At 42.4% G+C, this 16,011-nt stretch overlaps 1 protein-coding gene across 3 annotated transcripts in view; it reads right to left on the reverse strand.

The window, feature by feature from the left end:
• Positions 1-14,401, reverse strand: part of PlexB (plexin B) — a 555,538-nt gene extending 541,137 nt beyond the window's left edge. For all 3 annotated transcript variants that reach the window (XM_071586490.1, XM_071586489.1, XM_071586491.1), the window contains exon 1: positions 13,305-14,401. In XM_071586490.1, the coding sequence (XP_071442591.1) occupies positions 13,305-14,321 (1,017 nt within the window). In that variant the 5' untranslated portion in view covers positions 14,322-14,401. The remainder of the gene's footprint in view (positions 1-13,304) is intronic.
• Positions 14,402-16,011: the final 1,610 nt, after the last annotated feature.

A 16,011-nucleotide genomic window follows, 5' to 3' on the forward strand; every position in this document is an offset into this window, starting at 1 on the left:
AACAAAACAGAAGTACGGCCTTCCCGGTGGAAGAAGTCGAGAATCAAACTGCACGCTTCTTGATGAACTAGGCGGTCAACCGCCGCTCGAAACAAAACACGATCGGAACCTCGATTTCCGAGAGAGTCCGGCAGTGCCGCTCTCCAAACCCCGGCGGCCGAAGCCTCGGACGGCGGCGAATTTTAGACACTCGGTGAACACAGGCACGTCCAGCTACCGAGGCGTCCTCTTAAACTCTGAAAATTTGGGGCTTTTAAAGGAACTAGATGTTGTGACGAAATGCCGTACATACAATGTCACAGGCATTCGTATTCGTGCGCGAGGCGCCACAGTCCACGAGGGTAAAGCCAACTTTAAACACTTATGGTGTTTATCCTTTGACAAATTCCAAAGAAACCGCGGGAGATACCGCAACAGTAACTTTTTAACGGAGTCATCCGCTAATGTGCATTTCAATGCAACAATTTCAGAGTGTAAAAATCATTCGCCTTGATGGACATTGAGGGATCTGGGTTCGAATCCCAGTCAAGGCGAATGATTTTTACACACTGAAATTGTTGCATTGAAATGCACATTAGCGGATGACTCCGTTAAAAAGTTACTGTTGCGGTATCTCCCGCAGTTTCTTTGGAATTCCCTAAATTACTTACTTGTGCTGTAGTTAAGTTACACAACGAAATATACTTCTTAAAAATGAATAAAATCACTTAGTTCTATTACATTAGGAGGCATTCCTGTGTTCAAAATAAACTTGCCTACCTAAGGAACAGTGCTAATTTTGATCTTCTATGTTGAGAAAATTGCACTTGACTCGAAAACACCAAACCATAATTATGCAGGAAAACAAGGATTCCCACTTACCTAAAATAAATTTGATTGTATCAACATTAAGCTTAAGGAGAGGATGCCGTAGATTTTATCAAGTCGTTTTGAATTATTTTTGAGAGCTGATGGCATTAAACCCCCAGTAAATAAATGAAATCCACGTAATATAAAAGAAGGCGAAAGGGAAGGAGACAGATGTGGATGCACCCTGCGAAAGAGGAATTTTATTCGAGGAGGATTAGAAGAGAGAAGAAGTATGAACTGGGTATTTCTAGATTCCTCATCGACTTGTCTCCTAAAAGTTAATTACGAGTGACAGTCGGCCCAGGTCTGCAGAGAACACTTTAATTGCATTATGCCTTTGGTGGAACAGGGAACCGTGGACTCATTCGCCTCTGTCGTACGCAGGAGGCTTCACTTGGAGACTGTTTGGTATGCGTAAGTATTGCAGCACAAAGATATGTCGAATGCATCCCTTCGTCATTTTTCCCCATTACCTGACGCCTGGACTTGATCCATCTGTGAAAGGCTTCCGGTCAGATTCGATTTGGTCTTCTTCTCCTGCGTCTTTCGTCCTGCTGCTGCTGCTTTTCCCTTGCAAGGATTTCGTGGGATGACGACCGTGGAAGCCTTGCCTCCCCCGCTGCCGGGCACGACACACGGCCGATTGGGCCGAGCCCCGTAGTTGCCAGGACTCAAAATATCTGTATAGTCCATCATGTTAATCTTGGGAATGATAATTGAGGTGGTTTCCCGTTGCCTTCCTCAATAGTGTTTTTAACGTGACACCATCACTTATTGGCCGCCCCTCTGGGGTCAGACGCCATTGCAGCGGCCTCACTGAGGAACAGACGCTGCTGGACTAGCTTTCGTCTGGGTCCTAACCTTCGACCTATCTGGCATGGGTGACCCTACCAGGGGCAATAATTATTACTCCCGCCAGGACAGCTCTAGGTGTCATCGGAACGCACAAGCCCTTCCACCACGTCAAGGTTGTAGTCCGAGGAGGGGACATGTATATACACATGTACATGTGTGTGTACATATATATATATATATATATATATATATATATATATATATATATATGCACATATACACACACGTCCCTACTACTTTGACCGTGTTGGTCCAAAACATTTCTGAGTTGGGTGAACTCTTCCACCTGCTCTAGTTTTTGCCCTCCTATTTTGTCGTTAAGCTTAGCCTTTTTCTTTCTAGAAATTGCATAACCTTTGATTTATTTATATTGATTCTCATCCCATATCTGTAGAGATGCAGAGTTGAAAGGGGACTTGTTGTTGAGTACGGTACTGGATTGTATTTTTGTTAGGGGAAACAACATATTTACGTGGTAGTTGTGTTCATTCAAAATCAACCTCAACCGTTAGATCACTTAAATATATAGTATATACATAGGTGTATATATATATATATATATATGTATATATATACTCATTTATATAGAAACAGATACAAGGAAAATGGATAGGAACACACATAAAGGACGAACACAATAGAGGTGGGGAAGGCGGAATCGAACGGATCACAAGAGTAAAAATATTTCCTTGACCGGGACTCGAACACCGGATCTTTCCACTTGTCGGGCTGATGCTCATAACCACTTGGGCTATCGAGGAAACGTAATTTACTCGGAGATCCGTGGGTCTAATATGTCGCCTTTGCGACGATTCGGTCTAGATATCGCAAAGGCTTCCGGTCAGATTCCTTCCTCATAAATACTACGGATCAGCCCATATAGCCTCTTCCTCCCACATTTTCCTAAGCATTTTAAAGTTCCACGGGAATGTTATCCACCCCCACGGCCTTATTTAATTTAATCTCCCTTAATGCCTTTTCTATCTCATTTTCAAGTATGCCTGGACCTAAGCTATCTTCCTCCACGTCATGATCCTTTTCAATGTCTAACTTTGTTGGTCTAAGCTCTTTACTATAAGGTTCTTCTATATATTCCTTCCATCTCTCTTGGATCTTTACTGCGTCAACTATTACCTTACCCGCCTTATCTCTAACTGTTAGCATAGCTCTTCCTTTCTTACTTCCCGATAAAGATTTAACTTTGCTGTACAGCGCACCGATTTCACCCTTCCTCTGCAGATTTTTCACATCCTCGCACTGCGTCTTCCACCATGCTTCTTTTGCTTTATTTGTTGACCGCCTCAATTTATTGTTTAATTCTTTGGTCTTCAATTTGCCTAATTCTGTATTTGCATTCTTCCATTTTCGCCGCTCATCCATCTTTGTAATCATCTCATCCGTGATCCATAGTTTCCTTGTCCTTTTAGTGTTAACGCTTCCAATAGTGTCTTTAGCGGCTTTAGACAACCCTTTCTTGATACTTTCCCATTTTTCTTTGGGAACTAGCTCTAGGGCTCTAGTCATCGGAACGCACAAGCCCTTCCACCACGTCAAGGTTGTAGTCCGGGGACGGGGTAAATACGAATATAAAATAAAAAATAATACAAGATAAATCGACTGGGAAATATAAGAATGTCACAAAATAAGTAGGGAAGTTATAAATATAAATATATATATATAAATATATACATATATATATATATAAATATATATATATATATATATATATATATATATATATATATATATATATATATATATATATATATATATATATACATATATGGACGCATATATACATTTTTTTCGATGAGCAAATCTATGCAAAAAGTATGTCTGTCTGTCTATCTATTGTATTTATGTGTATGCATGGAATTATAAATTTTACTGCTAACATAATGTGTGTACAACGATAGGTTGAACGGGCCATTAGGCCTTAATTTCGCCCAAATAAAGACCTCTATCTATCAATCTATCTAAGTACACATGAAAAAAAGAAAATACTAGAAAAACTTAACCAAAAAGATTCCTGTGTAAGGTTTTACTTCTCCAGCTCTTTTCGTGCGTGGTGCCCTCCCATCGCCCCGACCTAAGGGCCCCACCAGTGCATTCTCACTATGAGGATATGAGTATGAAAAATGCATTCGGGTGCCACGGCACTCACTGGAAAAACAAATTACCAGATAGACACTCCTCAAATATTTATTTTCTAAGTCCTCATGTCGAAATAGGTAAAAATAATCATCTATGATGAGAAATATGTAAAATCAATATCAAAGCTGAAGCCATAGGCAAATCAGCATCGAATTAATCGGCTAACGCTTGAGTTGGTGACTTAATGGTGAATATATTTGAAGCGGCACGGATATACAGGGTCCGAACAATAAGCATCGTAACTGGTTCGCTGTAGCCCCAACGGAGCGGTAGATGGGGGTCAGACAGGTAGAGGGGGCCTCCACCACTCGGGCGCACTTTAGTTCAGTCGCCTCTGGGTATGCGTTGAGACAGGAGGTGGATTTTTGTGAAGTGTTTTTTTTGTGGTGTTGTCGCGCCAGCATGGAGCGTACCGTCGAGCAACGATACGTTGTGAAGTTTTGCGTTAAACTCGGGAAATCCAGGTCGGAGACCCTTAAACTCATTATACAGGCTTAAGGGGATGATGCCTTAAGCCGCACGAGAGTTTTTGAACGGCACAAAATGTTAAGGATGGCTGGGAGCTCGTCGAAGATGAGCACCGCGTCGGACGCCCGACAGCCGCTCAAACCGATGCTCAGGTGGCCAAAGTGAAAAAGGTTTTGGACTCTGACAGGCGTTTAAACATCGCCCTTATCAGTAAGAAGACCGGCCTTCCAAGCGGAACCGTCTACACCATTATAACAGAGGATCTTGCGATGAGGAAAGTGAGCGCGAAGCTGAGCTGCTCACGATAGTCGGCGTGGCAACGTTGCCTTACCGCCCTTACAGCCGCAACCTGGCTCCACCAGACTTTTTCTTGCTTCCGCGAATAAAAAGGAGCTCAAAGGATATCGGTTCAACTCCATCGAGGCGGTTCAAGCGGGGACGACAAAGGCTCTCAACAGTAATCCGGAAACCGACTGCCAGCGGGCGAACTATGCGTATAAATGCAGGAGGAATGCATTTTGAAGATTATCAAGTAATTGTAATGATAACTGCAATAAATTTTGATTTTTGCAACCAGTCCCGATACTTTTTGTACGGAGCCTGTATGTGCGGTTGGGTAGCATTTCATGGAGAATGGGAAACGTTAAGGAAACAACAAATAATGCATAGAGGTGCCAATGAGACCGCGGGATAACGTAACAAGTGACCGATTGAGCACTTCAGACGGAGTATACAACTGCTAAGCACCGAACTGAGGGACGGGAACGGTGCAAATAAACTCATCACCTGCGTACACCAAATTCAGAAGTTACTTAGAATTCAAACTAAAAACAGGTTCGAAGGCGTATTGACTTCATCTTTAAATATTGTCGTTGAGAATATTGCAATTTGGCTCAAAAGTACAACAAATTTACAAGTATTACTTGTAAGCTCGTCATACCCAGTACATGTTCAAAAAGTGGTGGTGTATCCGAATCCATCGCACTCCCCACTAAAACGTTTTGTACAATGCACGAGGGCAAAAGTCTACCAACTTCTCCTAACATTATTCCACGCAAAATGAACACTAACATTTTACCCGTTAGGATTTCAGCATCTATAATAGATTGGTGGTGCTTACGGGCAAACTACTACGAGGCCCCGGTGGTTCTTGCGGTCAATTACAACACCAGACAACGAACCTAGGGCAGCATCGAAAAAACAAACCGCATCTACCACCACCGCGAGGAACATACATCAGTTCATGGTGAGTGCCACAGACTGATAGGGCCCAGGAATGCGTCTAAAATGTCAATTAAATGTATTTTGGGTAGAGGCCCTTCATTATTTGTAGAGAAAAAACTACTACCAGGTTTTCTCTGACTGAGAAAGGCATTTACATTCTTACCATGTATATATATATATATATATATATATATATATATATATATATATATATATATATATATATATACACACACACACACACACGCATATATTGCGGAAACGATTTATACACATTAAACCGGAATAATACACGTTTTTCAAAGGGAAAATGCATCAATGGTGGAAAATAGCACAGAAGACCTCAAAATCCCAGTGCAGACTCTACGGTAAAATTTTATGAGAATAGTAGACGAACATCTCTCTAACCATGCCTGGCATGGCATTCAACTCGAAAACCTCTCCAGCAGGAGTAAGCGGTGACCATTGTTACGGTCAGCCTGAATAGAGCCAAATTCCATTTTAAACTTATAAGATACTACATTAAAACAGTTAATGCACCGAAGGTAACATCTCAACACCTGGTGTGAGAAAAAATTAACATTTTACATGAGAAAATAAATAAGCAGATCAGGAAAAAAACAAATCCCTCCGCCCTAAACAATACACACAACTTTCTGAACATGTCTCTCGCAAGTGGAAATTTTACTCATCGATCTGCAGCATACTTTTGTCACCATTATTTCGAGCTAAATGTCACTACTCCCTCTGCGAAAGTGAGTACACTAACGAAGTCCAGTACTAATCTGATTCCATTACCTTTGCTGTTTTGCAATTATTACCAATATAATGTTATAATCTACATTCTTAGTCAAAGGGGAATTTCAAATTTAACTCGAACATACCATTTGATGCGTCATGTAGGTAGGCACGTGTGTGCATGTTAGTTAGTACACGTGTACATCGTAAATAAATCCTGTATATATTTCTAGTCAAGTATGAGTGCATAGTTAAGCACGAATAGCCCTATAACGGGTTTCCTAGAGCAGCGTTAGTGCCCTAACACACCACGTTACACACACACACCTCAGGCCCGTCTTGGGGATTATCATTAAGGCTTACATTTATAATCTATAATATATCACTTCGGTTTGCTCGGTGGTCTTCTTACATGGTACTTGTGGGAACATATAAATGCGACTCAATAGGCAAAGCAAACATTGCGTTAGGAACAATAGAAAATGATAAGCTCAACTAGGTTCATTTGCAACAACATTAACGAGGCAGATAAAAGGAACAAAAGAATGTGTTCAGGATTTTTAGGCGAAGGAAAACATTCAAGAAAGTCCATCGCAACACTATAATTTACGTCCTGAAATTTCCGGTGACTGTAGGAAAACCATTCGAAAAATGTTATCTCAAGGTAAAATGAGATTATATTTACTGCCACCACGAGATCCAGGGTAACAAATTAAAATTTCCGAATGGCCACATGTGTAATAAGACCTCACGATTTCCAAACATAATGAGTACTGACGCCAAATCTCACGAAAGCAGAGAATACAAATATTTTACGAATACGAAAATTTATAAAAATTAACTCGTGGAGAAGTCGAGACCCTGGCCGCCGGCGTGAATCGTCATTTCCGACTAGTATCACGGCGGTGGATTAGATTAAAAATCCAGCTTCACCTCACACTTTTAAGTTCGGGAAATTGGAAACATGGAATTTCAATTAACAAGGGTTAAATCGAAACAAAAGTAACATGGCACGACTGATTGCACGATAAAGTCAATCGTCGTTTTTCATGAGGCACACGCCCAAGAAGAATGCCCGGCTCGTGGCTGACATTTAAAACACTAAATTTCACATTAAAAGAAACGTTTCAGGCGTGATATGGTGGAATATCATGATAAATTAAAAATAGCAATAGCATGGGGAAAAACCCCCGGATCACGTCCCCTTCCTCCGCGGCCCGAAGAGCATGGCGCCGCACCGTGGGACACTCTCAACGAGACACCCCCCTCCATTCGGCCACGACGCGCTCTCCGGACTCCTAGGGTCTTGGCACCTTGTCTTCCCCAACCCTTCCCCCCCACTCACATATTCACCCATGCTGCCTTCCACCTTCCCCCCTCTTCCCCTCTTATCCTCCACCCTCCCCTTACTTGCCTTTAATCGTAGTAGTAGTTTTGAGGGGAGGCGACCGACAGCTAAGGTCATTTGCGCCATAGGGGATGGACAGGAAAGGATGAAGGGTGGAGAGAAACCCGGCGTCGGCATTAGCCTACTCTTTACGAAAGGCGCCAAGGGGTCCGCAGCTTAACGTCCCGTCCGACGGACGGCGTACTCACTCAAAGTGCCCTCCACAAAACACCTCAAGTAGGGATCGAGATACCTCTGAAAAATATTCAACACCGCCGGGATTTGAACCCGCGCCCTCAGGGTGGGAAGCCAGTACGTTAGCCCCCGCACCATCTCGATCCCCCTGCCTTTAATCATATATATATTGGACTCTGAGGTTTAACTGCCACCTGATGATGATGAAATAACATTGAAACCGGTCGTATTAAACTTTATTTTTGTGGAAAATTTCTAATTTTAGTTAAACTAAATTTCACGCCCGGATTAAAAAAAGACAAAAAGCTAGCCGCAAGGTACGATGCCCGATCGGTACAAATCAAGCTTCATCGCTCGGACAAAACACTCGAAAATCCACATCGTCTTCCACTTTTCGCTTTATAAACACTTGTGGCTGAAAACCACGATTGCACAAGAAGCCCTTAAGTCATCGTGATCACTCACACCCAGAGGAAACTAATTTCAAAGAAAATTTTCTAGAAGTCGAAGAAAATTTTTCTTAGCATACGCCAACATTTCTTAGATAGCAACGGCCAAGTCGTCAATTGATAAAACAATAATAACACCAACTGACAAGAATCGTGATTTCTTAATGAGAATATAGAGAAATCATTCTCCCATTGACTTTACTCACTGCTTACGGATGCAAAATGGCAGTAAATGCATTGATGGACAAGAGAGCATTGAACGACGCTCATGACATTGAGAGATGGTGAAGGGGGCACGGAAACGGAGGGAGTCAGGCGCACGAGAGGCTCGGGAGGTGCAATTTGGCACAAAATACAGAGAACAGACGGAATTAGTGCCGTAAATATCAGGGCTATGACGAACCATGGTGAAAATATGGTTCACTTTAAACTTGGCTCGTAGGGGAAATGCAGAATTCAAAATCTACCTGTATGACGGCAAAAATACGTTTTGAGACCACATAAACTTATAAAATAAAAAAAAATGGTACATGTTCCTCCTTCAGTGAAAAACACACGATTGATGTTGACAGAATGGCAGGTTAACTGTAGAACTTAAAATTCATCCAGTAAATTACAGAATGGGGATTCGTGTTAATCAATGACTGAATGATTCAAAGAGTGCCAAGAGAATGCTCAATTAATTCACGAAATCAACAATATTCAATGTACATAAAATAGGTAGGCTGAAGGCCTCATAATATCTAAGGGATGATTTGTTCTGGCACGCCCGGGAAATAGCTTGTTGGCACCCAATGAGTAATGCCAAATGTTGACACAAAACGCATGACAACAAAAAATCAAATTATTGATTTCCCCTCTATGCAACAATTGGCCAATGTTCGTAGAATCAGAAGATATCTTCAGATGAGCCGTATGAAGCGTAAATATAGCAGCATTATTTATCACTCAAAATAGCGTTGATATTGCCGCTATTTGATAGGTACGTATATTCCTGGAAACTGACCAAATCCACCACATTTCTGCGATCGACGAACTCCATAACCCTGCTGACTTCGCGCGCATTCTCCAAACGCCCCGCCACATAAAAACACACAAACACATCACAATAACCACTGAACAAGCCTTGCCACAGCATGTATCACGAATGGCACCGGTTAGAGCATTCGAAGGTAAGCAAATTGCTAAAAACATGGTAAATAGTGGATCTCTATAGAGCCTTCTCTTCCGGATGAGGAGACCCAGTTCACAAACCGCCACCTTTCATCGCGTCCCTCCGATTGGGTCTTGGATAAAGGCTTGGACATATCACAAGCACACTAATAGTATTTACCTTTAAGCACACGCCACCTATGACTACAAGTTGCCATTCATACTCAAAACATAACCTCTACGATACGTATATTATCTAACAAGCAACAAATGATTCACCTTTTTCTCATGTTGAACAATTAATGATTGGTTCCAAATAGATCCCACATCATTGCCACCGATATTGATTTTCCTGATGTATTGCCTTCCTCTGATCGCCAAGTTATATAATAAGGCCACTCGCAATATAAGGCCAACGTAGATTTCATGCTAAGAGATGCCCTCATCAGTCATACATGCACATAAACGGTGAGTACACGAGGGAATTCGCCAATAAAGGTGACTTGCCCGAGGTGAACATCGGTACTATTTGTTTGAGGAGCTCACTACTCTTTTCTAGCTAAATCTGTCAAGAAACCACGATATTTGAAATTTTTGCCGGAATTATGTTTTGAAAATCTAGTGCCAATAATGCCAGTCGAGTTATTTCCGTAATTGGCGAACGGTTAAGCGGACAAATGGTTGCACACTTTTGTATATGAACAATTTACAGAAGATTTTTCGTTCATCATATTCCACCCAATATTGCTAATTCACCCTTGTCATTCATGCTCTCGCTGATGCGTGCCAGAGGACACAATTTCAAGCTGCAGTTAATTTTTATCCTCCTTTTAACTCGCATTTAAAAATTCTTACAGAACACGAGAATCGCAAACGGTGCAGCGATGCCCTTGCAGGCTATGGGAAAAGTTGGAACTAGTCTATAAAAATTATACACTTGAAAATGCTTTGCCGGGGTTATCTGAAGGAAATTCCGAGGAAAAATTCATGCGGTATCCAATGCGGCGCAATGAGACGAGTACGAATGCTACGAGAACGATGGGTTGACGGCGACTTGATTGAAATATTTGCGGAACATTAAAGGTTATAGCTGTGGTAACTTTCAAAGGAACCGCAAATAGAATCGAAAAAGTACTTCAAGGCGACTATGAGCATCGGGTTCAAATATTTAATGAAGAAGGGATGCATACAAAAAGTCCAAACAGCGATTCCGTACTCGACGAAGAACATGATTATTTTACTTAAAAGAGATACGACCAGCGTAAAAGCGAAGAGTGAAAGAATAAAAATAATCACTAAATTCAATAAGACCTATACCTGTTTCAATTACGAAGTGGATGGAGCTTGTAAAACGAAACCGGTAATATTCTGAGGATTTTAATGCACTCAAAATATCGCCGCCATACTATTATTGTATCCAGTCATGGACCGGTCAACCCGGAGCTCCGACCAAATCCAGAAGGACCGGTTCTGCTGAGTGGCCCACGACCGAAAGCTGCAATTCAGATTTTTGCCTAGCGTGTGTTAACGTTCCCGAGACAAACATCTCGGCAGAGCCCACCTCCAGGACGCTTCAAATAAACCAATACCTGCAAGAGGCTCACAATTTCATCATCTTAATTGAATACCTGTGATTCTGTACATGTCCATCCGGCATTTATAACTTGAATTTGGTTTATAATGGCGATAGCGCGGGATTGATACAGTTATCTGATCCAAGTATAAATGAAATTCATCCACTACGCTTCGATGAATAGTAAAAAGAAACGATATTAAAAGATAAATAGTAGGAAATACGTTTTTAAACATAAAAATACTAAAATAAACAATATGTAAACAGAAAAGGATATTACAAAGGCGGGCAGACTCAGAAGCATTTCCATTCGGGAGTTGCTTTACAATGAAATTTGAAATCGTCTTTCACATATAATCATCATGCACGAATTTGAAAAATAAATAAATCTCTCTAAATAATCTGTAGGGACCGGTCCAAGGTTTAGATGTGTCACGGTCCACAAACAGAAAATTCGACGAAGGAGAACATGGGAACACTTTTTTTCTCCTATCCCTATCTATGATAAAACAATTTTCACAAAAATAATAGCCAAATAGGATAAAACACCGCTTACTTAATAAGTTATCATGCTAATTAAATACAATAAATTAACCACCGACAATAGCAAATGTTTTCATATTTATTGTTGATGCTGTGCTCCATATTTTAAGTGCACATCAAAGCATGACACGAAAACTTCGCTATTATCTGGGTTTCATTGCTGAAAGCAAAAATATGATGGAGTCAGTATCTTCATTATTCTCGAGTTTCGGGGAACAATTATTTCCCAAATAATTGAACTTAAATGATAATTTATCTTTGTGGCCGAGTGCCTCGGAAATTTTTTCAATTACACACAACACGTGCTCCGAGTGGAAATTATGGGTGCAAAGTGCTTCGACGTGCTTAAATTAGCTATAGAAAATAAATATTACATAATGAATATCAGTCTCGGAAATATTCCGGAATGCCATTTCCTTCTTTACATTGAATCGCATTTACCGGCTCCATCACATATAATGGTGCAAAATGCCATTCAACGGATCCTGGTGCTGGGAAATTGAAGCGATGTCTAGGATTATCCCGCTTTGTTAAGTATCAAAATAGACGAAATAGTTCTAGGTCGAAGGCAAGTTTCGTGCAAAACTTTCGGAATGGAAGCTCATAATGTGAGAGAAGAACTTTCCCCGGCAGTGCAGGGATACCTTTATGAGCTAATGCGTAGCGACTATTTCATGCCCCAGTATGTCAAAAATATATTCTTGGTATGAAGGAGGAAAATCAACGGTCAAACGTTAGTAACGATACTCGGCAAAAATTGAGATGATTTGACCTCGTATACTGTACATTATGTTTCTTTCATAGATTTGAAATCAATTCCTGTGCTAATTTTTACAGTATGTTTTCTGACTTTATATGAAATATTCAGACTGGATGTTTACACGCGGCTTACTTACAAAAGGTTCGATTTCCTCAAGAATGTTCCATAAACTTTCGTTTGGTCCACCCCTTGTGAAAACCTAACGATGTGCACATTCAACGAAAAAGGGCTACACGACTTCGTACTTTCATCTCCGGAGTTCAACTTTCACCTTTAGATTATTTAATTTCTCATTAGGAATGAGCGACGTGCTTTCTGATAGAGTAGCGTTTAAAGAATGCTATAACAGTACGAAAGGGAAGATTCAGCAAGTGTTTGGCATTAATATAGCGATCAAGATTATATAGGGGAACAAAAATATTTTAGAGTAACAAGGAAAAAAATTGAGAAGGCTGTCAAAGGTACAAAGGAATTCGTTGCTACACATTTCTTTATTTACTCTTATATATCTCTGAAAAGGACCTCGAGGATGTGTGCAAAATGTTACCATCGGCACCAAAAAATGAATTTCGTAGGACTTAAAAGTACAAATGACATTTCTAAGTACTATGCGATATCCGTGGAACATAAAATGCATGAATCATTGATTTTTGAAATTTTAGAAAACCGGCAAAGGTTTCCTTACCACCTTCTTTTTGACGGGTATTTTTAATTTTTACGAGCTGCTAAATTATTATCGAGCTTTTACTTCACAACACACAAATGCTTTACAGAATTTGATTGACTCAATTTAAAATTTTCATTTCGCGCCTAATATTTGCACATCAAAATTCGCACTTTTTTGTTCCAGCACCAAATCCACTCAGGCCGAACAACTTACATAACAATGAAGATAATGCTTCACTATATAAGAGTAATTTTAATTGTCTACATTAAAAGCGTGATTCTCTTACTCACCCCAGCAACAGGACATTTTCCGTCAAGGATACGTCCAGAAATGTAGTCCATATTCCGAGACTTGGTGCTGCCGTTGAAGCACATGTGAATATTTTCATTGAATTTTGACTCGATATCTTGCAAACTGTACACACACAACGCCGATCGCTTTTTAGGCTCGTTGGTAATACCTCGGCTAGGAGAAAAAGCTCCCACTAAGATAGGTTTACCCACGGCTATTCCCAAACTGGCTGCCAAATCCTGGCCTGCAGCCGCCACTTTGGCGTCCTGAACCAAGTTATGGTTTTCACCGCTGTGCGATTGACACTGCAGGGTAATTTCCGTGTAGCTGTCATAGTTGGCATCGTTGATGCACGTTCTGGCCAAGCGCGTCACGTAGCCGTGCTCGTCTCTAGCGGGCAGATGAGACTGCTTCTGGACGATCACAAAGTACGCAAAGTCACTTGCATTGAAGCCATACACGTATTTCACGAGGAAATGGTCTCTATACTTGACCTCTATGTGAAGAAACGATTGCTTGGAGAAAGAATACTCTGCATAGTTCAAATTATGGAGATTTCGGGAGGAAATGGCAGGGACATCATGCCTGTACTCGCCATTATTGGTGAACGTGGTTCCTACGTATAAGACGTTTGTTCGAACCCATGGACTGTAGCGGGCGGGGCCTATGAAAGCATAGGTGGATGAGGCTGCATCGTTGGCTGCCACGCCGATTGGAATGAACTCCGGCGTGGATGAAATGTTAGAGGTATTATACTTTTCACACGCCCCCTGGGAGACAGAGCCACAGGCTATCAGAATTTTCGACTCCGTGTCCACAACCAGAACCTTATTGACATTGTCGGTGCGTGTCGTGGCCATGTCTGCGGACCCAGAGCACCCGCTTGCGTGGCACTGAGGACTGTCCGGTCGGGGGCCGGTAGCCACGCTCTCCTCCACGCGTAAGGACGAGTCTAGCTGGAAGAGGCGGTTGACGGCGGCAGCGAAGAGTCGCCCGGACTCGGGCTCAACAGCCATGTGAGCGAAGCGGTACGAGGTGACGTCATCTGCGGGAAACCTGGCGTAAATATGTCGGAGGGCTGGCGTGGATGCAGCTCCGGAAGAGGGGCCGGCGGCAGCGGACACCTGCGGAGAAGGCGGCGACGGCGGGGGCGACGGCGCGGCCGCAAGGGAAGACCGGAAGACTCCGGTCGCCGCCGCCGCCAACAGCAGGAGAGCCGGTGCAGGCCAAGAGCCTCCCATTCTGTTGTCAGGCCTCCTCACCATGGCGAAGACACACTGGCGAGTGGCATGCCGGACCTGGAACAAACACGAGGGGGCCACGTTATCGGGGAACCGACGCAGGAGACACGGCCCCTCGATGCCGGAGAGCTCAGTTAGAAGCGGCCGTAACCGAGCGGGAAAACTGTTTTGTGACCCTTCGGATGGTACACCCCACCGGAGAAGCAGTGGGATCAGATCGATAGTAAAATTGACAAAAGGAGGTGAAGTTGCCAAGAAAGGATTGTCCGGCGGAGAGACTCGAAGCTGTTTGATGTTCGCGGAGTAAATGTTTCGACTAGCATGTTTAGTAGAAGGTACTACGGAGCGCAATGCCGTGTGGAGGGGGGCTGACGGGTTAGGTGATGGGAGGCAAGAGTGGGGGCGGGTGGAATAGGGGAGGAAGAATGGAAGAGGGAACAGAGGCGGAAATATTAGTGGGGAGCGAGGCAGAAGACGCAGGCGCAAGCGCAAGGACTACGTGTACCGAGTACCCCGAGGGTGGGAGTGGGTTTCGGAGCTAGGGACTTGCAGCGCCCTTTCTACGTGCCCGAAAGGGAGGAGGAAATTTCTGCGATCAGCGACATGAAAGCGTCGGGATAGAACGCGGGGAGCATGCATTGCCGTCGATTTCAGGCGAGTTATGACTCGAAATGGCCGTCTCCCGATTCACACCGTTCGAGTCGACGAAATTCAATGTGGGATGTTGAAAGACAAACCCACAAAACACACCGCCCATTAAAACAATAAAATCTGTGCACTGAAAAATTAGGGACGTGGATAAGTGATGCATATCCTTCCATGATGAGGAAATTCACACTCCAGCTCAAATTTGGAAGGTGAGTGAAAATTAAATGACCAAGTAAGCGAATATGAAGAGTCAATGAAAAGAACTATTTACTTTTCCATGGTCAAGAGATCGGCAGCCTTCACAGCGGTTCGAATGAAAAGGAATGCTTACTTCAGCGTGCGAATAATAAAATATTAATCTTTTAACGTTTAAGCCTTTTTGCTATTAGTACACGTAGTACCTCGCCACATGCGACAAGTATATTTACGAAACACGAATAACGAGTTACATCCAACAAAAGGGGTCTATGAAACACCATGTATTTTATTAAGGAACAGATATAATTAATAGATAGTACTTTTTAAAACTTCGAAGACGCCGCACTTATAATCTACAAGGTGACCACCCAGCAAGAACAGTTAATAAACAATTGACTTGGCTCGGGAGTCAGATGAACATTTGCAGATACACCAGAATGACGTAACTAAAACTTTGGGTCATGACACCTAACATATTCCATACGATATGAACAGAAGCCATAATAATTTTTCCTCGCGTTGACGTAAAGATATCCTAAATGAATTTGATTCTGGGAGTGTTGAAAGAATGAAGCGCCAGTGGGTCTGGGCGCCATGACAACCTGGCGCCCGGGATTGT

Source organism: Hetaerina americana, unplaced genomic scaffold, assembly GCF_022747635.1.
Source record: "Hetaerina americana unplaced genomic scaffold, ioHetAmer1.1.p SCAF_23, whole genome shotgun sequence".
NCBI lineage: Eukaryota > Metazoa > Arthropoda > Insecta > Odonata > Calopterygidae > Hetaerina > Hetaerina americana.